The sequence below is a fragment of the Pogona vitticeps genome, chromosome 3, assembly GCF_051106095.1.
Source record: "Pogona vitticeps strain Pit_001003342236 chromosome 3, PviZW2.1, whole genome shotgun sequence".
In the NCBI taxonomy this organism is placed as follows: domain Eukaryota; kingdom Metazoa; phylum Chordata; class Lepidosauria; order Squamata; family Agamidae; genus Pogona; species Pogona vitticeps.
The window spans coordinates 3,282,673-3,310,046 of record NC_135785.1 but is presented as its reverse complement, the minus strand read 5'-3'; the positions used below and the strand labels follow the sequence as shown (position 1 = coordinate 3,310,046).

Sequence of the window (27,374 nt, the reverse complement as noted above, 5' to 3'; positions counted from 1 at the left end):
TGTTACCTTTCTTCTTCTTCTTCTTCTTCTTCTTCTTCTTCTTCTTCTTCTTCTTCTTCTTCTTCTTCTTCTTCTTCTTCTTCTTCTTCTTCTTCTTCTTCCTTAGAAGTACATCCTATTAAGCAGGGCTGACTTCCAGTTAAGTGAGTGCAGGATCCTAATCTGAACGTTAAACTACCTATTACAAATAGCTTGGATTGGAAAGTGACGTCTGTTAACCTTCCAAAGGCAGGATTTCAACAGGCTGTTGCGCTGAGACTGTCTGATCAATATGACCAGATAGGTGGGATATAAATGGAATAAATAAATGGAATAAATAAATAAATAAAATGGAATAATCACCCTTGCAAATGAAAGCTGTGCCAGTCTTCTTTTGTCCAATCACGAAACAGAGCAAGCTGATCTGGAAGCTATAGGGATGTGAAAAGATTCTGCTGTGACAACCACCGGATGTTTTCAGTCCTTAGAATCAGAGAATAATGACTGAGTTGGAAGGGGCCTAATAAGGCCATCAAATCCATCAAGCGTTCATTGGTTCCTTTGTCATACTGCTCGAACAGTTAGGAAGTTTTTCCTGATATTCAACCGAAATCTGGCTTCCTGCCACTTGAACCTATTGTTGCTTGCCCCATACTCCTGGATGATCGAGAACAGATCCTGCCCCTCCTCTGTAGGACAGCCTTTCAAGTCTTCGAAAAGTGCTATCATATTATCTCTCCTCAGTCTTCTTTTCTCCAGGCTGTATATGCCCAGTTCTTTCAGCCTTTCCTGATAAGGCTTGGTTTCCAGTCCCCTGATCATCATCCTTGTTGCCCTCCACTGAACTTGTTCCCATTTGTTACCATCCTTCTTGAAGTGTGGTGTCCAGAACTGGACACAGGACTCTTAGATGAGGCCTAACCAGGGCTGAATAGAGGGGGACCAGCCCCTCGCGGGATTTGAAAACTGTACTTCAATTAATGCAGCCTAAAATAGCATTGGCCTTTTTTGTAGCCACATCACACTGTTGGCTCATGTTTAGCTTGTGATCTATGACAATTCCAAGACCCTTCTCTCTTGTGGCATCGCTGAGCCAGGTATTTCCCCATCTTGTAAACGTGCATTTGATTTCTTTTTCCTAACTGCAGGACTTTGCACTTCTCCCTGTTAAATTTCATTCTGTTGCTTTCGGCCCAGTGCTCCAGCCTATCCAGATCATTTTGAATGATGTTTCTGTTTTCCGGGGTGTTCGCGATTCCACCCAATGTTGTGTTGTCCGGAAATTTGATTAGCACTCCCTGCACTTCCTTGATATATAAATAGGTATTTTTGAACGTATGTTGACTCAAAAAGTATGCTTTTCTGCATCCAGATGGTTGAATTCTAGGGGGAACGGTCCAAGGCACTGTACAGATCTTTCATCTTTCCCTGCTTGATAGATTTCTGTGGGTGGGGAAAAAATAAGGAGGAAAAGGCAGCTAAAGTTGCCAGATCAGCTGCATCTGTCCCATAAGATTTCGGGGCCAACACTGAGAGCAGTGGGTGAATCCTTGCAATGTCCGGAGGGGGGGCTTTGTGATACCGCAGCGGTGGGACACGAAAGGGTTAAGAAGAGCCCTGCAGGATCAGGCCCAGGACCCACTACTCTAGCTTCCTGGATCTCACCATGGCCCCACCAAACGCCTCTGGGAGCCCCCGAGACCACGAGAGACCCTGTCTCCTGATCCCCCTCTTCCCCTGCATCTGGCTTTTGGAGGTCCCTTCCTTCGAAGCCTGGAGATCATACATCCCCATCATGGCTTGTCGCCTGCGATGGACTTTTCCTCCAGGAATCTGTCCAGTCCCCTTTTCAAGACCATTAGGCCAGATGCCATCCCCACATCTGGGAGATCCAGAAAAACAGAACAACATGCTGAGACCTCAGCCAGCACTCTGAAATGTGGTAACCCTAGAGAGAGCTGCAAATCACAGACAATGTCTTCCAAACGGCATCTCTGCAAGATCTGAATATGTTGGGGGCTATTACACAAGAGGAACAAAGCACTCCAAATACATATCTCAAAGTATGCATTTTAGAAGCACAGCGAAATACATCACTTTAAGATGAAAACTGCAGCTAACAAAGGCCAATGGACAAGTCAATTCTGATGCATGTATCATCATCATCATCATCTTATAAATGCAGAGCTGGAAGGGACCTTATAGATCATCAAGTTAAGGAGCAGAGGGGGAATTGAACTCTCAGTCTCTCTGACTTCACGGCCAGAGACCTAAAGCACTGAGCCAGCCAGCCAGCTAATAATCTTAGACCTGCAATGCTGGAAGGGACCCTGCGGGATCATCCAGTCCAGCCCTTGGCAAGGAGGCCCATTGCGGGGTATCAAACTCCCAGCCTCTGGCTCCGTAGCCAGAGACCTCAACCCTCTGAACTATCCTGCTGGCTTGTAATAATCATGTGCTGTTAAGTCAATGAATGTGTTATCAAACCAATTCTGGATCAACTCAACTCATATCCACAGCTGTACCCCTAAACAGTCCGAGGTCACAAACTATGTGCCTTAGGAAAATGATAATAAAATTATAGTAATAATAAAGAAAGAAAATATTATTCTGTTACGGTGCATCTGACCAATACATGGAAGCACATCGTGTCCATAAAACACGCCAGGGCTGAACTGTGATGGAATCTTGCAGGCAATCAGATTAAAATTACACATATATCATTTGCTGGTCCTTTTTTGGCGCTCCCATTTATTAACACTCCCATCCCAAATGGAACACAGAAAGGGAGAAGGTGCGAACGTGATCAGAGCTGTGCTAAACAGTTCACACTTTAATTTTGGAATGTTGTTAGAAATTGGAGTTAAATCAAACCAAGGAGGACAGGAGGTCTGTGCAGATTAAAAGTATGAAACAACATTGTGCATTGTAGTTATGTTGGGTGGATTACAACTCCCATCATCGCATTCTAGATTGGGAGTTGTAGTCCAGCCCAGATGGAAGATTAGAGGCCGGGAGTGGGGAAGCAATCAGCGCTTCCCGAGACAAGATGCAACAGAGCTCACCTTCACGTAGTCGTATTCGCAGAGATAAGACGACTCAAGATCAAAATGCATGAAATAGAGCTTGATGCGGAACCCGTCTGGCACCGATATGTTCCACGTCACTTCAGAATCACTGGGGTAGGAATCAGGAAAGTTGGGGGACTGGATCTCCCCAAACATGTCCGTCAGCTCAATGGCATCTGCATTGACGAGATGGAAGGCACAAAGGGACCAAACCAGGAAGCACCTAGGAAAGACACACAAAGGCATATACACACACGCCTGGTAATGTGCTTCGTTCCCCCATCCTCCCATTTTCATCGGCCAAGAAGAGCACCACTGTCAACCCCCATGCAACAAATAACCACTTTTAAGGTATAGTCTGCCCCAGGGCATGGAGGAGTAGAGATGGACACCAACCAAGCCATGAACCAAAAAACTGACAAATCGGGGTAGTTCGCGATTTGTTTTGCAAACCAGTTTGGGGATCTTGTTTTGCTGAAATGAAAGAAAGCTCTGATCATTTCCCCCCCTCCTTGGTGCTTCTTTAGTGACTCCTACCCACTCCCTCGGTAACCTCCCTGCCTGGGTCTGCCGCTCCACTGTTGCTGCCGCCATCTTCAAAGATGTGCACCTATCAGCTGGGTGGGTGGTGCATGCGCAGAAATTGCAGAAATCATAGGAAAGTGAATTTGGAAGGGGCCTACGAGGCCATCAACTCCAACCCCTTGCTCAAGGCGGGAATATAATCGAAGCAGATCTGCCAGGTGATTATCTAAGTATTTCTTGAATGCCTCCAGTGTTGGAGCACTCACCCACTCCCGAGGTAACTGGTTCCACTGTCGTACGGCTCTAACAGTTAGGAAGTTTCTCCTGATCTTCAACCGAAATCTGGTTTCCTGTCACTTGAGCCCATGGTTGCATGTCCTGGACTCTGGAATGATCGAGAACAGATCCTGCCCCTCCTTTAAATGACAGCGTTTCAAGTCTTTAAAAAGTGCTATCATGTCACCTCTCGGTCTTCTTTTCTCCAGGCTAAACATGCCCAATTCTTTCAGCCTTTCCTCCTAAGGCTTGGTTTCCAGGCCCCGATCCTCCTCCTTGTCGCCCTCCTCTGAAAAGAAGCAGCGGTCCTGGCCCCGGGAAGGTAGGTGGTGCCCGCTGCTTCTGAGGATGGCACTCACAGCAGCACGGCCAGGTAGGGAGACAAGAGGGGCAGTGGGGAAGGGATGGGGTGGGGGTGACAGAAGGCAGGAGCAGGAGCCCCCCCCCCAAAGCATGAACCGGAAAAAATCAAACCATGAACCAGCTTGTTTTTCTGTGGAGGGTTGTGGTGGCTCCTGGTTAGTTGGTTTTACAGTTTGTGCCCATCTCTATGGGGAAATTACAGTGGTGCCTCGCATAGCAATCGCTCCGTTTAGCGACGAAATCGCTTTGCGACGAACATTTTGCGATCGCTTTTGCAATTGCTTTGCTATGTTCCCGATGGGATATTTTCGCTTTGCAATGACCGATCATCGCAAAGCAACCATTTTCGCACAGCTGATCAGCGGTTTCAAAATGGCCGTCGGGGAAAAAACATGGCCACCCACTGTTTTCTGGGATCGATTCCTCGCTTAAGAGGCACCAGAAATGGCCACGCTATGGAGGATCTTCGCTGAACTGTGAGTTTAAAGCCCATAGGAACGCATTAATCACATTTTAATGCGTTTCTATGGGGTTTTTAAATTTCGCATTGCGATGTTTTCGTTCAACAGCGATTTCGCTGGAACGAATTATGTGAGGCACCACTTGTACCTTTCTGGACTACAGTACAACAGATTGCCCCCCCCCACCAGTGTGGATTATGTCTGTCCATGTTTGCCAGGGGGCACACGAGTTCCTCCAGGAGCCTGGGGAGGCTTCTGAGTGAGGGCAGTCTGGAAAAAACCTCATTTTTCTCCACTCCGACCGGCACAGATATTTGCTCATGTAAATTAAAGCACCAAATCGCTATCTGGGGTTTCCTGCCTTCTCCCCTTCAGCAGCAATCCTGCACAACCCTCAGTGCAACATTTATTCGGAAGGATGCTCGTTGATGCTCAGTTGGACTTACTCCCAGGTAAGAGTGTCCTAAGGGAGTCTACTCTCAGATATCATGCCCCTTGAGTGAGAAAAGGCCATTCCTTTCCCAGCTGGGTAACTGAATTATAGAGATGCAGGGTGCAGGAAAGGGCATGGTGGCCTCTCATCAGCCCTCAACTCAGTGCCAGAAATTTGCAACGATACGATCCATGAACTCATGGCCTCCTGCCTCTGCTATGATCAGATCTGAAGCAGTTCCTTTTTTAAAAAAAAAACTATAACTCCCAGAAACTATGACTCCTGCAGCTGGCCTAGCTACTGGCTATACTGTCAAAGGGTTTCTGGGAACTGTAATAGAACTGGAGCGTTTGGAAGAGATTCAAAGGCTCATTGAGTCCAAGCACTTGCTGATTTGGGAAGCCCGCAGTCAACGCATCCCTCACAACGATCACAGAAGACAACGATCAGAGAATAATGGAGTTGGAAGGGACCTATCAAGCCATCAAATCCAGCCCCTTGGCTCAATAAAGGAAGCCAAGTCAAAACATATCTAACGGATGGGTGTCAAATTTTCTCTTGAAGGCCTCCAGTGTTGGAACGCTCGCCACTTCCCAAGGAAAAGGTTCCATTGTCATACTGCTCTAACGGTTAAGAGGTTTTTCTTCTTCTATTCAACCTAAACAAAGGAGAGTCCACCATTTTCCAGTAAAGCTTGCTCTATTATTGGATAGATCTTATTGTCATGAGGTTTCTCCTAATATTTAGTCAAAATCTTATTTCTTGTAGCTTGAATCAACTAGTTAGTTAGTTAGTTAGTTAGTTAGTTAGTTAGTTAGTTAGTTAGTTAGTTAGTTAGTTAGTTAGTTAGTTAGTTAGTTAGTTAGTTAGTTCGTTCGTTCGTTCGTTCGTTCGTTCGTTCGTTCGTTCGTTCGTTCGTTCCATTTTTTATACTATGTCCATCTAGCAACAAGGCATTACTCTGGGAGGTTTACAACAGGATAAACAAATCCTTCCCAGTCCATAACCATCAAAAAGACCATGCGATTCCTAAAAAAACCACAATTGCAACAGCTACAAAATTACTGTCTATGCTAAAGAAGAAATTAGACGTAAAACAATAGATCAGCAGTTCTCCCACGAGGGGAGGATACTCTTAAAGGCCTCTTTAAAAGCACAAGTTTCACAAGCTTTCTAAAAATAAGGAGGGAAGGACTCCGGGATACATCTATGGGTCTGTTCGGGTGTGATGCAATGGGACTGCAGAGAAGTTGTTAAACGTGCTCCTTGTTCTAGCTGACAGCCCTTCTGATTCCTTAAGACGTTCCTTTCTAGATGGGAACTAGAGAAGATGGTTGCTTAACCCCTTCCCTTCCTACCTCTTTCATGGGAATTCTGAGTAGAAGCATGGCAAGAAGGGAGGGTTAAATATTTCCTCCTCTTTTTCAGATGGAATTCTAAAACCTATGACCAGCATCCTAGTGCTAATTCCATGCAAGGTGAACCCACTGGCTTCATAGGATTGGCATGACTGTTGACCAACCCTTCAGAGCTTGATTCAATCGGTCTACTCTTTGTTGACACCAGCAATGGGATTATTATTATTATTTAATTGTAAGGTTCTTTTGTTTCTGTTTCGGGTAGGCATCTTCTGTTTCAGGGCTGGAGAACCGATAGTCTCTTACCATATTTGGCAAAGGATGATTGGGGGGCTGATGGGAACTGGAGTCCAAAAACCTATGGGGTCAAAGACCCCGATGGCCCATCCTCTAACATAAGTTAGTAAGCCTGCAGGCAAAAAGGTTCTCAGCCTGTCTTAAGGGTGTTCAGCTGGTGTCGGCTGCACAGTGGATGTCTGAAACGGAAATCAGTCGAGGCGTAAAGTAAAACAAGTCGGACAGCCTACACTTCGGGGAATGAAAAGGCAAAGGAGAGCAGCCAGATCATGGAAAGTGACGTGCTTCTTAGCGGAATTTATGTCAGGGCTCTGGAGCCGAAGGTTGTAAACGGATGGACTGAGATAGGGTCGATGTGGATGCGGTTTTAATTGGCCGATTTGGCTTCCAGTTCAAAACATGGACAGTTAATGAGACTGAGCGGAAAGATATCTTTGGCCCCTTCTCTTCCAAAGAACTGAGATTTGTAACAAGTAGTCATCCACAAGTCCCTTCCGACAACATAAGCAAAGGCCACGGGGGAAAAACTGATTGATTGGTGATTTCCTTCCTTCCTTCCTTCCTTCCTTCCTTCCTTCCTTCCTTCCTTCCTTCCTTCCTTCCTTCCTTCCTTCCTTCCTTCCTTCCTTCCTTCCTTCCTGATCAGCTACATCCTTCCTTCCTTTCATTCATCAACTCCTTCCTTCTTTTCAGGATCAGCTAGCTCCTTCTTTCCTTCCTTCCATACTTCCTTCATTTCATCGTCAGCTCCTCCTTTCCTTCCATCCTTCTGTGCATTCATCATCAGCTCCTTCCTTCCTTCCTTCCTTCCTTCCTTCCTTCCTTCCTTCCTTCCTTCCTTCCTTCCTTCCTTCCTTCCTTCCTTCCTTCCTTCCTTCCTTCCTTCCTTCCTTCCTTCCTTCCTTCCTTCCTTCCTTCCTTCCTTCCTTCCTTCCTTCCTTCCTTCCTTCCTCTTTCACCTTTCTCTGAGTGAGTTACTGAGACTTTAAGTGCTAGTTAATGAGCAAGGGGTGGACTCTGGGGAACGCGTAGCTACTCTTGTCTGTGGATCGCTGTACTTCTACCACGTAGGAAAAGAATTTTGTTGGAAATTCAAAAGTCTGCAAGAGAGAACATTACACAGGGGATCTACATGGCCCGCCCCACCTGGACACATCTTGTTTTGTAACTGCTGTACAGGGGTTACCTGCTACGACGTGGCAAGGACCTAGTTACTGGTTCTGACATTTCATGGAATGGGCAGGTGATCTTGGGACACTTGTGGGTGGATCATCTCACAGACCTTCATGGGGAGAGATTTCCTTTGGTGACGCACCATCATTCCGTCTCTCCCGCCCCCCTTCTGATCGTGGAAGTATCAGTGGCCTCTGAAGAACAATATTAAAGTGCAGAGGTGGCCCACAGGTGGACTTCCCAGAGGACACTCCCCTCTTGAAAGAGCTGACCGGGGACAAGACGATTGTCTTGACAAAAGCTTTTCCTGCAGCTTTCAGGTGAGCTTGCTTTGTTTCGGGACTGAGCCTCGGGAGGTGGCTCATGCTTGCTAGGACCACGTCCTCGGGAGCAGGAGTGTGGTTTCAGCATCTGATAACGTGCCGCGAACCTACAGACGGTACTGGCTCATGTCTATGTTGTTGATAGCATATCCGAAGGGCAGGAGAAAAAGCTCTTTATCAACCATACTGTGCAGATGACTTTCTGATCTGCCAGAGACCTTTTGCTCCCCTTACAGGGGAAATGGCTTCGCACTGGGTGGTTACTAGTCACCATTAGTCTGCCAGTATAAGACATTGTGGATGCTTCTTTTTGTTGTTTAGTCGTTAAGTCGTGTCCGACCCTTTGTGACCTCATGGACCAGAGCACGCCAGGCCCTCCTGTCTTCCATGGCCTCCCAGAGTTTGGTTAAATTCATGCTTCGAAGACATTGTCCAATCATCTCGTCCTCTGTCGTCCCATTCCCCTCTTGCCCTCACTCTTTCCCAACATCAGGGTCTTTTCCAGGAAGTCTTCTCTTCTCATGAAGGATTGGTGCCTCAGCTTCAGGATCTGTCCTTCCAGTGATCACTCAGGGTTGATTTCCTTCAGAACGGATAGGTTTGTTCTCCATGCAGTCCAGGGGACTCTCAAGAGTCTCCTCCAGCACCAAAGTTCAAAAGCATCAATTCTTCGGCGGTCAGCCTTCTTTGTGGTCCAGCTCTCACTTCCATACATTGCTACTGGAAAAAACCTAGCTTTGACTATGCGAACCTTGGTTGGCAAGGTGATGTTGTCTGGTGTCCCACAAATGTCCATGACTGAGGGAAGGAGAGTCCACACTGAATATCTTCACCTAGAATCATCTTCAGTTATTCAGATTGAAGCCTGTCACTAGAGATGGTGTCTTAGACCCTTTCTGCTTTCTCATTCCATTATAGCTGCCTGTTTGTTTCCTGCTCTCTTTCCAACAAACTCAAGGTCATCGATGCAGCTCTGAAAGGTAGCTCAGTTGGAGAGAGTGTGCCTGTTTTTGGAGTTTTCCCAGCTTTGCATACTGCCTTCAGGAGGTTTGGCTGGGAGGGATTTTTCTTGGCTGGGGTGAGTGTCAGTCTATCCAGCACCAATCAATGGTTCCCTTCCTGTCTCTGATTTCAGAGAGAGCCCCACCCCTCTACTCCGTGTCTCTTTCCCTCTCTTTAATCTGTCTGAAGCAGTCAGTCTGTTTAGATCTGTTTGATGAAAAGCAGTCTGTTGGTCAGCTGGTTCTTTGCTCTGTTCCCAACGATAAGTCAAGAAAACGGCTTTCATTCTGTCAACTACTGGTGTCTCCAAGTGAGTTACTGTAAGTGCCAGTTAATGAGTAAAGCGGTGGACTACTCTGTGGAACTTGAAGCTATTCTGCCCTGTAAATCCCTGCATTTCTGTTGTGTGGCTAGAGGGGTTTAACCCGAAATTCAAAACTCGTCAGCCCAGTGAATTTCATGAATCAGTGGGGACAAGAACCGGAATCTCTCAAGTCCTCTTCCAAAAGTCTCTCTCTGCTGGCCAAATCTGGTCTTCCTTTGGGTTTTTTTTTTCAGGTCCCCAGCTTCTCATTCTTTACATTTTCAGGGCCAAACCCTGAGACTGGAGGTTTACAGCTATTGACGTCATGGGCAGAGTCCCTCATCCTACCACCGGGTGCAGGCCTTGGGTAAGAGCTGCAAAATGACAGGACAGCCCGTGTCCGGAAGAGGAAGGCAGACGACCTGCATTTCCAGTATTACCTTGGTGTTTTGCAACACCACTGGCACATTTTTTTTTTTACTGAGCAGAAGCATCCTGTCCCCGGCTAGGAGTGGGGAAGGGAGGGTACATTGAACTCGCCCCACAAAATAAAACCAAACTTCTTTCTTTTCTGGTGCAATCTGCTCTGAAACTGGGTCTCCCTCTATCTGGAGGTGCATGGAAGTCTGGCAGCTCCCTAAGACTCCCGCCAGAGCCCTCATGCTATCTTCCTGGCATCTCTAAAGATACAATTTAAAGGGAAACACCCTGTGGGAGGCCCGAAAGTCATCTACTAGAGACAGGGCCTTCTCAGCGCTGGCACCGACATTACGGAATCAACTCCCCAAGCAGCTGCGCCCGGCCCCTTGCCTGTATTCATTTGGGAGGCAGCTAAAAAGGCTACTTCACCGGGAGGCCTTTCACATCGAGCCTGATTGAATATTTTGCCTCCCATCTTCCTTCATTCCGAAGATTGGTTCGTGCCATGGATTGTTTAGTTTTAGACTATGTTTCTGCTATTGACGAGACCCTCGTCCAGCAGGCCGGGGCAAAGAGGCCGCCCCGAAACCAGCAAAACCAGGGAGCTGGACAGGGGACAGATGGTATTTGTCTTCTGTGTGGAAGAGATTGTTGTCATTCTGGAATATAGCTTTCTCAGCTATACTAGACGCTGTTCGAAGTTCTTCATACAGAGCACATTACCATCGTCTCTCGAGACTAAAGGATGCCTACATGATCAGAAGTCGTGCAAGCACACTCCCGGCCATGAATGAAACCCACGGGGCATCCGGTCTTAGTAGTGCCGACCCAAGTGCTAGTTCTTGAGGCTGGAGAGGTGCCACTTTCCTGATGCTGCCCCACTGTTTCTCCCCCACTGGGACCCTGGTTGGCTTAACGCACCTGTGAGTTGGCTTTGCCTCGTGATTTCCCAGGACTTCCCTCTGCCCACCAGAAAAACACATGGTTTTTATTTACCGTCATTCAAAACATCAAGCAAAATTAAACAAAAACGGTAGGAGAACATGCAGCTTCTTATTCCAAGATGGTTCTCGTATGAATGAAAGTCCTTCAAAAGCAGGTTCCATTGTGAAACAGCTGAACAAGAATACATCAAGTGGCTCAGTGTGGTCTGAACATCAGCGAAAGCTTTTTATTTTACTAAATATATTAATCAACTCATCCATGCAGGCTTGCTTTTAGTGTCACACAACTGTTGTACGTTTCATGACCCTGTAGGTCATCGAGTCCAGCCCCTCTCAAGGAGGCCCAGTGGGGGAATTGAACTCCCAACCTCTGGCTCCAGAGACAGAGACCTAAAGCCCTGAGCTATCCAGCCAGCGAATAATCTCAGAATGACAGGACTGGAAAAGGTCCTTTGGACCCATGATGCACTGCAATCTTCCCCAGGATTTCCTAGGTATACCTTGTTTCCCCGAAAATAAGACCTAACCTGAAAAGAAGCCCTAGTAGGATTTTCAGGAAGCTCATAAGATAAGCCCTACCCCAAAATAAGCCCCAGTTAACTAAAACTCCGCCCTCCACCATTGTGCAGTATTGCGCAACAACCAAAAGAAGATGACATGACTGCCTTTGAATCAATGTAGATGGTTGTACATTAAAAAAAAAACATCCCCTGAAAATAAGCCCTAATGTGTTTTTTGAAGGAAAAATTAATATAAGACCCAGTCTTATTTTTTGGGGAAACATGGTAGAGCACTGGTTCTTAACCTTTGTTACTCAGATGTTTTTGAACTGCAACTCTCAGAAACCCTAGCCAGCACAGTTGGTGGTGAAGGCTTCTGGGAGTTGCAGTTCAAAAACTCCTGAGTAACCCAAGGTTCAGAACCAGTGCGGTAGAGTACTGAGAAGTGACTTCCTAATCCCTCCTTCAGGAGTCCCCCTTGCGACCACCATGCATTTTGTCCACGGCCACGTAAATGGAAAGTCATGGAACCCTACTCACCCCATAGGTTCCAAAAGATCTCAGCTGGTCCTTTCCTGCAGGAGACGCTGTGGGGAATTAAAGTCCCATCTCCAAGCTCTTCTGTTGACCCCTACAACCGACGGAGCTAAACCAACCCTCTTCTTCAACAGGGCTCCATAGGGGGATAAAACCCCATCCACTCAGAGTAAAGCCACCCAAGGTCTGAATGTGACCACTGGACAGCAGAGAGAAGAGATGTAGGTTCGAGAGAAGTCAGTGGTGTCTGGCCATACCAAACTCCATCTGCATGGAGATGCATGGTGTCTCTGGTAGGGCTCCCGTTATGCAAGAGACAAGCTGAGGAAGGGGATGGTTTAGACTGGCCAGCGGGACGTTGGGTATCCCCATTTGCCTAAGCAGGTGTCAGCTGCCGTTACTGGAATCATTCATCACCAGGGATATCCTATACACCTCAGGGCAGGTGGGGTGGAGGACCTAGCCTTCTTCCACCCCATAGAATAAGGGCAGAGAACCTTCTTAGGTAGGGTGGTCACATCAACACCAAAAAGGAGGGCATGGAAGACGAGGAACATCAAAAAGGAGGACGTTCTTCACAAACAAGGGGAATATTTTCAACGCAAAAATACTGCATTGTTCTAATTTAAACGAATACATGCAAACATAATCAGAATTAGACCTCAGTAAAGATGGAAAGGCCTGGGCATGTTTAGCCTTGAGAAAAGTAGACTGAGGGGAGCTACGATCGCACTTTTCAAATACTTGAAATGTAATCCTATAGAGGAGGGGCAGGATCTATCCTCAGTCATCCCAGTGTGCAGGACATGCAACAATGGGCTCAAGTTACAGGGAGCCAGATTTCGGCTGAAGATCAGGAAAAACTTCCTAACTGTCAGAGCAGTACGACAATGGAACCCATGATCTCAGGGGGGAGGTGGTGAGCGCTCCAACCAGGGAGGCCTTCAAGAGAAATTCAGACACTCTCCTTTGATTTGTATTCCTGTATTGAGTGAGGGTTGGACTCAATGGCCTTTTAGGCCCCTTGCGGCTCAATTATTCCATGATTCTAATTTAAGTGGAAATACTCTGCCGCTCATCATATTGCACAAGATTGCGGCTAGGTGACCAACCCCCTTGGGACACAACACCGAGGTAAAAAATGGGATAGAAATCCCATAAACAAATAAGGCGCTGGGGCAGCTTCCTTTCTGAAGAGGAAGTGCTAGGCCTTGATAGGGCCTCCAAGCCCCCAAGCTTAGGCCTTTCCCCCAGGTGAGCCACATTAGGTGTCTGTTTGCCCCTCAGGTGGAACTCCAAGCCTATTGAGACCAGCAGTCCATAAATTCAGAATGGCAGATTCCTAGCTAAGGGCCCAAAGTCTGGGAACCACAGGCCTCGACGACGGGTGCATAAAAGCCCCAGCTTTTTTGAAACATGAGGGTGCGAGGATATTGTGCACCTGCTGAATTCGCATTCTCAGCTCAACGCTCTCTAACCATGAAACAACTTTTTTTTTACAGACAAATACTGCCTGCCTTTAAAACTGCTTAACAGGCAGAAATCTAGACCTTTAGGGAAACATTTATGATCTGAATCGCAAAGTGAAATGAACATAGTAACCGACTGACCACAAATAAAATTACTTCTTTCATTGTCCTTGCTTTCAGCTTTCTTTCTAGCGCTGCGGTTTTCGTAATCCTGGAACTGGAATAAGATCAGTTCAGCAGTGAAAGATACTAAAACCTATGGGTGGTTTAGGAGGGCAACTCCAAGACCAGGCAGGGCTACCTTAGTTTGAAATCAAACGGCTTCTCCAGCAGAGCAAAGAACGTTGTTCTCAAAGAAGAATTCTGTGAAACTTCAACACTTGCACCTCCATGGAAGAAGATTCCTGTGTAGCCAGAAAACTTGCAACTGACTTAGGAAGCTAGGAAAACCACCTTATGTTAGATCAGGGGGCATTGATCCATCTAGCCTAATAATATCATGCTTGCTGATTGGCAATGGCGATCCAAAATGTTTCTGGCATCTTCCTGCGGTTTCAAATCCTCTCTCGAGTTTGAGGCAGGAATCTTTCCCTTCTTTACGGGGAGACAGCTATAGGACTAAATCTGCCACCTTCTGCATACAAAGCAGAAGTTCTACCCCGGAGCCACACTCCCTCCCTCTGAGCTACGGCCCTTCCCAAACTTTAAAAAAAAACAAAAACAAATTTGAAATCAGTCTTGAAATCAGCCCCCAATTGTCTTAATCGGAAAAGGAATACAGTGACTACCTTTTAAAAGCATGAACATGAACATGCTTTTAAAAAGATATTTTTTTGGTGCAAAACTTTCATTCCAGTTCAAAATTCAGCCAGGCTTGAATATTTAGGAGGTGGATATTAATTTCTGGCGGAAAGGAACCCCAGAACAATTCAGAGGTATCAACGTTCTAGTCGTGCATTAAGGTTTCTCCCGGCTTCTGGCACCTCTACAGACCAGTTGGGGATAATACATGTCTATTTATAACAAGCCTTTTAAACAAGGCACCTGAGTCTTTTCCCAACACCTTTCGAAAGCCACTCTTCCTCCTGTGATGGCCACTTTCCATCGGAAAGGCGCTCTGCACGTCCCCAAAGCGCCCTTCGTCCCCGCCTGCCACCACCACCCACCCGGGAGAATAAGCCTCCCCAGGGGCCGGAAAGGTTTTGCGCCGGGAGAGACCGGCGGGCGGCTGAGCCAAACCAGCGAGAGCCAGGATCGAACCTTTCTGAGGAAAGGAAATCTCCGGTGTTTCTCTCCCCCCTCCCCACCGCCCCGGGCCAGCATGTCACCAGCCCACAAAGCGGGGCTCCAGCCGCTGGAGAGACCCTCCTAGCCATCCTTCTAGGGTGGATGAAATTTTAAAAATTCAATCCGATTCACGACTCACCTCATTTCCCCTTCTCCGCTGTTCTTGGGAAGGGTCTCCGCTCCGTTGTGTCGGAGAGGAGCTTGTGGGGGGTCCGTTGATGCGATCCCAAATGTTCAGAGGTCTGGCTTATCTTTGTTCGGAGATCTGTGCGTAAGAGCGCACGCGAGAGAATGTGTCTCTCCTGTGTGTCTGGGATTCTCTGGCATTCCCCATGCTGGTCACGCCTTCCTCCTCCTGCAATCCTCTCCCCTTCACCCTCTCTCACACACATACGCACACACGCCCATACCCAAACAGACCTGCCGGCCCCCCTCCCCTGTTCTTCCACCCCCCCCCCCAACAATTCCCCCGGCTTGTCAGGGGAGAGATGTCTCAATCCGCGCAGCAGAAGCCAGCGAGGAGGAGGAGGAGGAGAGCGCGGCTCTCCAAGCAAGAATGTCAGTCCGGACAGTTGGATCTTGTCAGCGATGTGCTCCCTACTGCTGTTTTTTGCCAGATGGCTGGAAAAGGAGGCAACATTTGCTCCTCGCAACAGGATGCTGGAAACTCGGGCGAAAGGAGGCGGACGGAGAGAAACTTCAGCACAAGCCTGCCTGGAATTTGGGCCCCTCTCCGCCTCTCCCCAGAAGAAGGGGTGAATAGCTCCCATCCAGCGGAATGTCTTCTGCCCCCTCCTTTCCATCCTTGCCCCCCACCCTCCTGGGGTCTGAAGGGCCGGTGATTTCATTGGACCTAGAGGAATTTAAGGAGGGGGGGACACAGCCTGCCAGCAAGGTGGGACAGAGGTTGAAAACAGGACCCCCACTGGACCACAGTTCCTAGAAATCTCCCACCGACCTTCCTGGTGGGGGGGGGGAATCTGGGAAAGAGCAGCTTTCAAAAATAGTTTTCCAAAGCTCTGAGGAAGATAGGAAATATTTTGTGCACCGAAGGTCCATGTATTCCACCCCCCAGCATCTTCGGCCATGGGTTATTTCGAAGATGGGCTTTGCAGAATACACCCAGACTCACTGTGTTTTGGAAGCCAAGCCGGGTCGGACCTGGTTCATTCATTCATTCATTCATTCATTCATTCATTCATTCATTCATTCATTCATTCATTCATTTATTTATTTATTTATTTATTTATTTATTTATTTATTTATTTATTTATTTATTTATTTATTTATAGCAGTTTACCTTTTTAAGGAGAAAGGGCCTTTCTCCTTAAAAAGGGCCCAAGGCTGTTTATGTCCGTGAAAGACGATATTTGAAGCTGAAAACGATAGTATACAACAGTGGTTTACATCATGAAAAGACAATATTTAAAGTTAAGAGCATAAAGAGGCAGCTGACAACTTTAAAAGACAACATTAAAGCTAAAACAATAAGTATGAAATATTAAAAACGAACAAATGCCACTCTGAGAAATAGTAAACACAGGTAGCACTAAAGACCCAGTCAGAGCAGTCATGCATAACAATTCATCTAAAAGTTACTCAGGGAGCTTGCCAAGTGTCCATTCACTCAGAGAGGAAAGCTTGCCTGTGGAGAAAGGTCTTGGCCTGCTTGTGAAAGGACAGCCAAGACGGGGCCAGGCTGGCCTCTAGTGGGAGGGAGTTCCAGAGTCTAAAGGAGCAGACACCGAGAAGGCCCTCTCCTGTGCCCCCACCAAATGCACCTGTAAGGATGATGGGACTGAGAGAAAGGCCTCCCCTGATGATCTTAACACTCAAGCAGGCTCATAATCGGAGTCTCTGTTTTTGAGATAACTTGGTCCCAGGCTATTTAGGGCGTTATAAGTTAAAACCAGCACTTGGAATTGTGCCCGGAAATGGATTGGCAGACAGCAAAGCTACAGTACCGTAACGTGTGTGTGTGTGTGCGCGCGCGTCTGTGTGCGCGTCTGTGTGTGTGTGTGTGTGTGTGTCTGTGTGTGTGCGTGTGCAATCTGGCTACTGCATTTTAGACCTGCTGAGGTTTCCTGACACTTTCCATCGGAAGCCCCACACAGAGCGTCTTACAGTAATCCAGCCAGGAAGTACCTAGGATATGTATCACAGTGACCAGCTCAGTTCTCTCCAGAAATGGATGTAGCTGGCGTACTAGTTTTAATTATGCAAAAACACTCACGGCCACTGCTGAAACCTAGGCATCCAGGCTCAGAGAGGAATCCAGGAGCACCCCCAAGCTGCGCCCCTGGGTTTTCAGGGGGAGCGTCACCCCGTCCGGTATAAGATGGAAGACCATGAGAGATTCACGAAGTCTGATCGTATTGCCCAAGTGTGGTTCGGGTTTTCTTAGCCAGATTCAAGGTATTGGTATCAACATACAAAGCCCTTAATGATTTGGCAGTCTGTTATCTGTTGGAGTGCTTCCCCTGAAGAACATCAGCCTATGCCACCCGATACACGCAGGCTGGCCTCCTACGGGTGGCCAGTCAGAGGGAGGCAAAGAAGGCATCAACAAGGAGCCGAGCCTTCTCAGTACTGGCCCCACAACTTTGGAACAGCCTTCCCACAGAGATCCACAAGGACCCCTCCCTCCAAGCTTTTAAGAGAAGGGTAAAGACGAGTCTTTTGGAGGAAGCTTTTACAAACCTTCTCCCCCTGTATTAACTAGGAAAATAGATGATCTGTCGGCCATCTATATGTTTGTTCTGCATTTGATAGAGTGCTGATTTGGGGTTGTTAGGAGTCTAGATGGGGTGGTGGGGAGCTGGGGAGGTGGGTCGGGGATTAGCAAGTAGATTGGAGGATTATTTACATGATTGTCAGCCGCTCAGAGTCGTGCTCTGGCACTAAATCGGATGATGTACGTACTTCTGAAATAAATTAAATCCTTGTCTGAAAAGCTATGGAGATCGGTCAAAATCCATGATAACAGGTGAGATAGACGAGTGGCCCAATCCAGGATAAGACAGTTTCCAGTGTTCCTATGATGGCTGGCTGGAAATCCAGGTACGGCCCCTGAAGTATTCGCATCTGTGCTGTGAATTTGTGTACACGTTTTAAGTAAAACTTCATGAAGGAACATGCTGACCTTTTTCTTTACGAGCGATGCCCACGTTGGGTGTCCTAAAGAAATGCAGAAGTCTGCAACTAGAAACTGTTTGTGTGCAGGCGTCGCTGCAGGCGGCAAAGCCGAGGAAGAAGGATTTGAAGTGGAGGCCTCTTGATACTCCATCCTAGAGATGGACAGGAACCAGTTTGTCCTAGTTCCTCACGAGTGGCCACACAGGGTCTGCTGCTGCTCCCCTTCCCCACTCCTTCTGGCTCAATCAGCCCCTTGCCTGGCCCAGCCTGGCAGCTTCCTGCCCCTCTTCAGCTGATCTCCCAGTGGCAGCAACTGAGACAGCAACTTGACCAACTGAGACAAACTGGGACGAACTGGGATGAACCATGATTGAGGTCTAGCACATCTGGACAGGATCTGAATGGGGAAAGCTAGACCAGGCGATTTTGCAAAGGGCTTTAGTGGTACCCTCATGGCACTGGCTGCCGATCATGTCTGCTGGTTCTCGGAGGACCATATCCCCAGGCACTGCAGCCCAAATGACAACCTTGTTGGATGGATGAAATTCACAAACAGATTCTAATAAGAAAGAAATGAGCACAAATTCATCATGGGGTTCTGCTTGGTCTTCCTGGGGCCTTAAAGGAGACAAAGGTTGTTTTTTTAAAAAAATTCATGGCACGTGTTAATCAGCTTATCTACCCACTGATGTCTGTCCTATTCTTTACCACCCACATTTTGTTTGGTTAAAGATAAGTATTTAGGGCCAGAATGTTTGCCTTTCTGTTCCCATGGGCCTTGAGCTACGAGTGTTCATATGGAGGTCAAACTTTCTCTCTCGTTAGAATCCTCCCCTTACAAAATGTCACTCTGGTTGTAAAACCTAAGTCTTCTACCTGGATTGGGCCAAGACTTCCAGACATCAAAAGTCTTGTGCTTCTCTGTGCTAGGATGTCCCCACCAGGTCTCAAGAACTATTTGTAGGCTGACCCCCTAATAGAATAACCAACACGGCTTGTATCTTGTCCACCCCTATCCCCTGCATTCATATATATCAGCCTCCTGAGGCAAAATTCCCAAGATCTTAAAAAAAGAGAGGATGCAGCCTGCCAATGTTTCTGTCCAGTAAAACTTATTAGTCTTCTAAGATATCACGAAGAGTCGAAGATGGCTAAACAACAACAGCAAGGTATCAGAAGAATGTATTCTGTCATTTCCTGATCATTAATGTATCCAGAGTTCACTTGCTTTCTTCTGGTACAATGTTTCCACCAGGAACTAGAAGAAAATAGAATTCTGGAATCACATCTGGAAAGTTGGGCAGTGCCATCTGCATCAATGGGCTAACCTGAGTCTTAAGAGAGTTTCTGAGTTAGTTGTTGTTGTTTAGTCCTTACATCGTGTCTGACTCTTCGTGACCCCCTGGACAAGAGCATGCCAGGCCCTCCTGTCTTCCACGACCTTCCGGAGTTGGGTCAAATTCATGTTGGTTGCTTCGCAGACACTGTCCAGCCATCTCGTCCTCTGTTGTCCCCTTCTCCTCTTGCCTTCACACTTTCCCAACATCAGGGTCTTTTCCAGGGAGTCTTCTCATGAGATGGCCAAAGGATTGGAGCCTCCGCTTCAGGATCTGTCCTTCCAGTGAGCACTCGGGGTTGATTTCCTTCAGAATGGATAGGTTTGTTCTCCTTGCAATCCAGGGGACTCTCAAGAGTCTCCTCCAGCACCACATTTCAAAAGCATCAATTCTTCAGCGGTCAGCCTTCTTTAGGGTCCAACTCTTACATACATCGCTACCAGAAAAACCATTGCTTTGACTATGCGGACCTTTGTCGGCAAGGTGATGTCTCTGCTTTTGAAGATGCTGTCTAGGTTTCTCATTGCTTTCCTCCCAGGAAGCAGGCATCTTTTAATTCTTTGGCTGCTGTCACCATCTGCAGTGATCATGGAGCCCAGGAAAGTAAAATCTGTTGCAAGCAGATTTAGTAGCGGAGAATTATCATCCATGTCAATACACCTCAACTTTGAATTCCTTATTCATTTAAGAATCTTTTTTCCCCCATAGAATCATAGAAGGATGGATTGGAAAGGGCCTCATGAGGCCATGTAGTCCACCCCTCGACTCAAGGCAGGAATCCAAGTCAAAGCAGATCGGAAAGAGGGTGGACCCATTTCCTCTTGAATGCATTGCAGGGCTCACCACCTCCTGTAAGGGCAGTTTTTAGCCACCGTCTGACATGGAGGCTCCCTGTGGGCGGTGGGGAAGGCACTGGAGCATGCTGAGAGGCTGAGGTGAGTCAGCGAAGGTCGGATTGGCAGGATGCTCCATGGGAGGTGAGGGGGAGATGATGGATCGCACCTCTATTACCCCCTCTGATAGAGAGTTTTTCTGTCCTTCAGCTGCCTTGAAAGAGGCTCAGCACCAAAACCATGAAAACAGCATGGGACCCTGTGGATGCCGGAAGTGCTCTGAGGAAATAGAGGAAACCCATCCCTCTGCGGGGAAACCTTGAATTGACCCACATGCGCCATAGATTGAGGTCTGCGCCTGCAGTCACCAACCATTTCAAGATCAATAAATCCAGAATAAGGACCGTTTAAAAAAAAAAGGAAAGGAAATTTGTGAAGCCGGCACTGCGGCCACACCAGCAGGCAGCGAAGCCTTGCACGTTTGGCAAGAGATTGCATTCTGTTGCACTGAAAACACATTTTCCCCCCTGTGAGTGCAGGATTGCTGTAAGGAAGGCCTACTTATAGACTCTAATATGACTTGAGAAAAAGCAAAGTCAGCTCAGAGCAAAAGAAAGGGGACAGATCTAAAGGTGGAGAATTTAATGCAAGCGAAGGATGGTTTGAAAATGTCGGGGGGGAAAAGGTTGGGCTTAAAAAACGGCTAGCTATCAGAGAAGCAGCTTCCCAGATGCCATCCAGAGAACCGCTGAGGAGAAAGGTTATGTGCCTGAACAGGGTTTCGATGCAGATGAAACTGCCCTATTGTGGTGTGTGTGTGTGTGTGTGTGTGTGAGGGGAACCACATGGGACATTGATTCCTAAGGAAGAGAAGTAAGCACCAAGATTTCAGGTGGGAAAGAACAGGCTAACTTTACTGTTTTTGTGCAACTACAGTCAGGTTTATTTATCATGACTGCCCTTACCTAGAAAGCTGCTAAACTCTGAGTATTGAAAGGAAAAGATAAACACCAGCTGCTGGTCTTTTGGTTACACCATGAAGAGACCCGGACAATGAGAACCCTTTTTCTGGATCAGTTCCACTGATGTGTCCCTGAAGCCAGGAAGTAACTTTCCAGCAAGGGGCTGCTTCTTAAAGTTGTTTTGATACTATGGACCCGTGCCCATGGCCAGGCAGAATCCCATGAGTTCAACACTGCAGGTGTCAAAGTGATCTATGTGCCCCCAAACACACCATCTCTAAGTCAGCCTCTCGATCAGGGAGTAAAATTGATCACATCTCCCCAGTCCTGGCTTGCCTGCACTGGTTTCCGCTTGTCTCCCAGGTCAGATTGAAGGTTCTGCTGGTCACTTCAAAGCCCTTCGTGGTTTGGGACCACACTACTTGTTGGAGTGTCTTTTCCCAATGTCATCTACCTGTGCCACAAAGTCCTCCCAGGCACCGCTCCACCAGGTGGTCACTCTGAAGGAGGCCAGGAAATCATCCACCAGAACTAGGGCCTTCTTTATGGTGACATCAACACTCTGGACCCAACTGCCGGTGGAGCTGTACCTGGCTGTCTTCCTCCCAATGTTTGAAAGGTCTCTTTCTTTCCAGAGACACCTTTCTCTGGCTTGATTTTTGAACATGCCTCCTGTTCTGCTTGTAAGTTGTAATTTACACCTCTTTGAATTAATGGTTCTTCTCTGTACGTTTTATTTTAATTTGATTGTGTGTTTTTACCACTGTAAACTGTCCTGAATAGTGCACTGCACCACTTGGGTGGTATACCTACCTACCTACCTACCTACCTACCTACCTACCTACCTACCTACCTACCTACCTACCTACCTACCTACCTACCTACCTACCTACCTACCTACCTACCTACCTACCTACCTACCAACCAACCAACCAACCAACCAACCAACCAACCAACCAACCAACCAACCAACCAACCAACCAACTCTCATTACACACGACACTGTATGGAAAGGATTGTCAACACTATGGAAGAGAAGCCCAATAGAGAGAACACGGTGAAAGCTTGGAAAGATCACACCATTAAAGATGCTATCATTGTTATAGAAAACACCACGAAAGATATCAAGCCCAAAATAACAAAATTCCCACCGGAGAAAAGTATGTCCAGATTTTGTGTGTGGCTTGTCAGGATGGATGGCAGAGCCAACCAGGAAAGAAAATCATGGAAGAGATTGTGGGTATGTAAAACCAACCAACCAACCAAAAAAGGTGGATAGTGAAGGGTTTTGAGAGAGGGATCATGGAGAGGTTCGAGAGCTAACAGGCACCACACCAGAGATATCAACAGAAGACAACTTGATAGATAGGAGAGCTTCTGAACACTCATTGCCACGTGATGAGGAAGAAGGTGTAGTGCCAGAAAACCAATGGAAATTAGAAAGTCTTGCAGAAGGGTTCGGATTATTCGAGACTGCTTTTGACTTTTATTTATTTATTTATTTATTTATTTATTTATTTATTTATTTATTTATTTATTTATTTATTTATTTATTTATTTATTTATTTATTTATTTATTCATTCATTCATTCATTCATTCATTCATTCATTTATTTATTTATTTATTTATTTATTTATTTATTTATTTATTTATTTATTTATTACATGGACCTTTCTATGATACGGGCATTGAAACGAAAGCAAACAATGGAAGAAGGATTGTTTTGCGTTTGCAAGAATTGTGGTTCGCTGGATTGTCCCAGATCATTTACTGCTGCCCTGCCCCCTTTGGCGAGCGACCCCTCAGGGGCAGCGCCCAGAGGAGGCGGGGCAGGGAAGCCAGGACGCTGCCTCTGAGTGGGTGCTCATCGGAGGGGGCGGGGTGTCGGACCATCGAACACCTGCTGTGATCGTAAACAAACTGGGATGAACGGCCGGCCACGCAGAAAGGAAAAAGGGAAAAAGTCAGACTGACATTATAATGTATTTTCCTACAGTTACCCTTCCTCAGTTCCTTCAGCCTACTTAATGTGGCAACTAGGAGAATGAAGATCTTTGTAAATATGAATTGTAAATACAGTACAATATTATAATCATCATCTGGTGCATACATTTAATACAGTAAATTTGCCTGTTCTCTCTCTCTCTCTCTCTCTCTCTCTGCATGTGTGTGAATTAACTGCTTTGTAGTTACCCTTTGGGAGGCATAAGAGTTAAATATGGATTTTAACCCCTAACCCCTGAAGCATTACTGAAGGGAGACAGGTACAAAAGAATCCTTAGTGATTCCGAAGGGCAACAGGAATAAGAAACCCTGTCAAGCTGCAGAGTAGACAGGTATCAAAGCCGACTCTCCCTCCTTTCTCCCATGGCCAAGCCATTCTTTAGACTGAAGTTTAGAGCCTTCAGAAGTAAAACTTTAATAGCTAGTTATGTACACAGCGTTGTCCTGAGTCAACCTGGAAGACGTGAGGAAGAGGAGGGGTTGGCACACCTCTTGCCCAACGGCCTGTTTGCATCGGCCTCGGTAGAACAGGAGATCCTCCAAGGAAGGCATTTCCATTCGGTGTTAAAAGGAAACCACTTCTTGAAAGGAGATATCCTTCCAAAGAAACGGACCTCCTACCGTCTGTGCCAAAACCTCCATTTCATTTTTTTTTTCAAGTTTAATGCTATTAACCGTTGTGAGAAATACAATGGAAACGGCAGAGCTTGCCCCCCCCCCAAAAAAAAACTTTTCCGTGGAGCAGCTTCCAAAATCTGCCAACCACCACAGGATCCTGGAGGTTCTTGTGCAAAGAAAGGACTTTGCAAAAACTCTGGGAAATTGAATTGGTTCGGCTGTTTTGTTCTGAGTCAAACTGTTGGCTCGGCCGTTCCAACTGGCAGCATGCTCCAGATATTCAGGCGGGAGTCTTTTGCAGCTTGGAAACCGTTGCCGTCTCTGTTTTTGCACCGTTGCAGACATATGGCCTCGTATTCTCATGGGGGCAAAAAATGACACTTCTAAAAATAAGGGAACTTCGGTGGTTCCAAAAGGCAGGAGCCAGATCGCTGACTGGGGCCGGGGACAGGGAGCACATAGCCCTCCCTGTTGCAGCAGTTCCGCTGGCTGCCGATCCGTTTCCAGGCACAATTCAAAGTGATGGTTCTAACCTATAAAGCCCTAAATGGCTTGGTCCAAGCTGTCTCAAGGACCGTGTCTCCCTTCTATGAGCTGGATCGGGTGTTAGATCCTCAGGGAGGCCTTCCTCTCAGTCCCACCACCTTCACAGGAGCGCTTGGTGGGGACACAGGAGAGGGCCTTCTCTGTGGCTGCTCCCAGACTCTGGAACTCCCTCCCACTAGAGGCCAAATTGGCTCCATTTTTGCTCTCTTCCCGCAAGCAAGCAAAACACTTTCTCTTCAGGCAGGCTTTCCCTTAATTGACCGGCTGCCTATGTGCGTTTTTTTTTTAAGATGGGTGTTATGCATTGCTGCTTTGACTGTGCTCTTAATATTGCTTGTGTTTTCTATTTCTCAGATCGGTATTTGTTTGTTCCTTTATATATCTCAATGCACCTCCTAATTTTCAGCCCTCCTGGGCAGCGCTCTGCCTCTCATGGACGTGACTTCAGCCCTGCATGCGGGCACAACTATACCCCCCCCCCGCGCATGGGGTTGTGACGGGAAGCACAGGGGCCGAAAACAATCGCCCTGCAGAGGGAGGCATGACTTGAGCTGCATCCTTATATCACAAATCTCGAACAAAAAGATGCCAAATGGAGCAGAAACAACGTTTTCAAAGTGTTCGGTCGCCGGCTGGCCTGTCCTTTTCTTCGTTTGCATTTTGGAAAGGGAAGCGCACAAGCTGAGTATTAGCGGAAGGCTGGCAGCATCTTAGAAAATGGTATTTCTTGGTGAAAAAAAATTCCTTCAATCTCTACTGTTCTCCCTCATCCGAAGAAAACAAGCAATGGGTTGTTCTGCTGCTGAAGTTTGGAGGGAACCACACAACAATATTTTGTTCCCAGAGTACGAATTTTGTAAACCTCAGGAATTCGGTTACATTCGATCATTTATATGTCCAGTCATTTGACAGCAATGGTGTTAAGTGCCCATTTAACAGCAAAGTAGCATTTTTGCAAACATGAGTGTATTGTCTTCTATAGGTGTGTCTTTATGGACTGCTTCACCCTCTCCCATTTATTGGGCAGAAAGCAGACAGTATCCATCCTCAGATCACTGTATCTCCATAGTTTCTGCTTTATCTCTGCTTCCTCTCCAAAATATAACTGTTGTTCAGCTGCTTAGGATAGCGAAATAAAAAAGAGGAAGATGGAAAATGCCAGTTAGCACCTTATTAGCACCTTAAGGCAGTTTCTGCTCCTGTACATCTATTCAAGCCATGTTCTCTGCTTCTCGCCCTGCAATTTTTTTACCTGAATAGCCACAACGAATCACCTCAGGAGAGCCAGTTGGATAAATGATGAATACACAGCAGATCAAACCATGTTTTTCTTGCTGTCTAGTCGCACCTGATTCTATTTTTTACTCTAATCTGGTAAATAGGAAAGGCAAATAGCATTGCATACACTTGGGGGTCAGGAAGGTTTTAGGGGTCGGATCATACTTCCACACTCTTAGGGAGCAGCCCTGGTAGGTGGGGCTCATTAGCCTGGGAAGGCAGCCCATTTAAGAGGAGGAAAACACCGATTTTAAACCTCCACTGCCTTGTGGCTATATCCATTGATGGAAAAGGCTTCAGGAGTTAACCCCGAGGCAAAATCCTGAGCCGGAGTCCTGAAGGCAGTTCGTGTCATTCTGGGAACTCTTGCGACGTCACTGGAACCAGTTGTATTGACCCTTGCCTTTCCATTGAACTATTTCAGCGATGTGGAAAGAGGGGATTTGCTGCTTGGGTAACAGCCTATCCTCCATATTGTTTTACCCAGGCTTCGTGCTCTGGAGAGGACACTCCAGCTTTGCGTACAGCGTCAAAACAACACGGAAAGGGATGGTCACTCTTGAATTGGCCTTCTCAGCCACACTAGATGCTGTTCCAAGTCCTCCGTACAGAGCACGATACCATAGTCTCTTGAGACTGAAGGATGCCTAACAGTCGCACCTTCCATCTTCAAAATGCTCATTATCACATATCTTAATGGATTCCTTATTTAGTCAACATGGACACTGACTGGCACGGGGTCCTTTACTATTAGTTCCAGCCTCACCGATGTCTTCTTTTATTCAGCTTTTGGTAACATCTAAGCAGTAGCGACCAGGAGTCTGGTCCAGGATTTCAGAAGGACTGCTCTTGGATTTTGGCCTTGATGTTTGCACACAGCTGGACGGGAGGGCCACATATTATTTCGAATGCGTTGGCATCAAGGGTATGCGGCTTTAATTATTATTTATTCCAGAGGCTAATCATCATTCTCATGAGCGCCTTTGGCACTGAGGTGCTGCCCATGAAGTGATAATGAAAGGTACACTCTTGAGCATTCTAGTGAAGTGCAAAATTACATGTTAGCGGAGAGCGGCTTCTGAGCTGTGATTAACCACAGAAGGGGAGTTCTGTACATCCATACATTTCAAGCCCGGAGGCTTTCTCCGCAGTGGGCTAATTACTCAGGGATGGGGAAGAGGATTAGACTCACTCTGACTCTCAAACAAAGATAATTTGGGGGCTGGAGTGTAATGTGTAACATGCTGGGAGATGGTGAAATTTTGTGGTCCAGCACATGGGGAGGTTGCCAGCACTTGGGTGAAGCTGCGAGACCTCCTTCTCCCTCCCTCCCTCCCTCGCTCCCTCTCATCTTTGGAAATCTGCTTTTCTCACTTCGGTTTTGGCTTCGTAGTTGGATCCTGTCCACTCATCTGGATGAGGCTTCAAAGCATGGGTCACCACCAGCCGATTGGAGCCCACGGGCCCCATATTAAAGCTTCCTCCTCTCCTTTTGCAGTTTCCCCACGAAGCATAAGCTTTGGAACACTTTCCATTGCGTTAATGCTGTGAAATACAACACAACACGCACACAGGTGGTTCTAGATGAATTAAAACGACAAGGTTTCATCAACAGAGGAGTTTAAAAACTGCAGCTCTTGTTTAATAGACTTAAATAGGGGCTCCAAATTAATTAGCTTTTATTTTACTTTATAAACCAACAACACACAGCTGGGTGTAAGGTGTAAAGACAGAAGGTGTCACCCACTTCCCTCTGGAGGAGCCGACTTTTCTTTATTCCAGCTGTGAGGTGTAAAACTCCACTTTTCTGTGTCAGTCTGTTGAGATGTCCCTTCTTATTGACTTGACAAGTGGGACATGACCAAATCATCATCATCATGCAACAACAACAACAACAACAACAACAACAACAACAACAACAACAACAACAATAATAATAAT

At 46.8% G+C, this 27,374-nt stretch overlaps 1 protein-coding gene across 7 annotated transcripts in view; it reads right to left on the bottom strand.

Moving 5' to 3' along the window:
* LOC140706097 (mannan-binding lectin serine protease 1) overlaps nucleotides 1-27,374 on the bottom strand; it is a 167,117-nt gene that overhangs the window by 82,644 nt on the left and 57,099 nt on the right. For 3 of the 7 annotated variants that reach the window (XR_012085832.2, XM_078389719.1, XM_072996362.2), the window contains exons 1-2: nucleotides 14,859-15,288; nucleotides 3,045-3,270 (exon numbers count right to left, since the gene is read on the bottom strand). Coding sequence is in view for 5 of the 7 variants with exons in the window: in XM_078389719.1 (XP_078245845.1) it covers nucleotides 3,045-3,270; nucleotides 14,859-14,863 (231 nt within the window). In the remaining 2 variants the exon portion in view is untranslated. Of the gene's footprint in view, nucleotides 1-3,044; nucleotides 3,271-14,858; nucleotides 15,436-27,374 lie in introns of those variants that run through there. The other 4 variants (XM_078389718.1, XM_078389720.1, XM_072996359.2 and 1 more) reach the window with 3 other exon arrangements.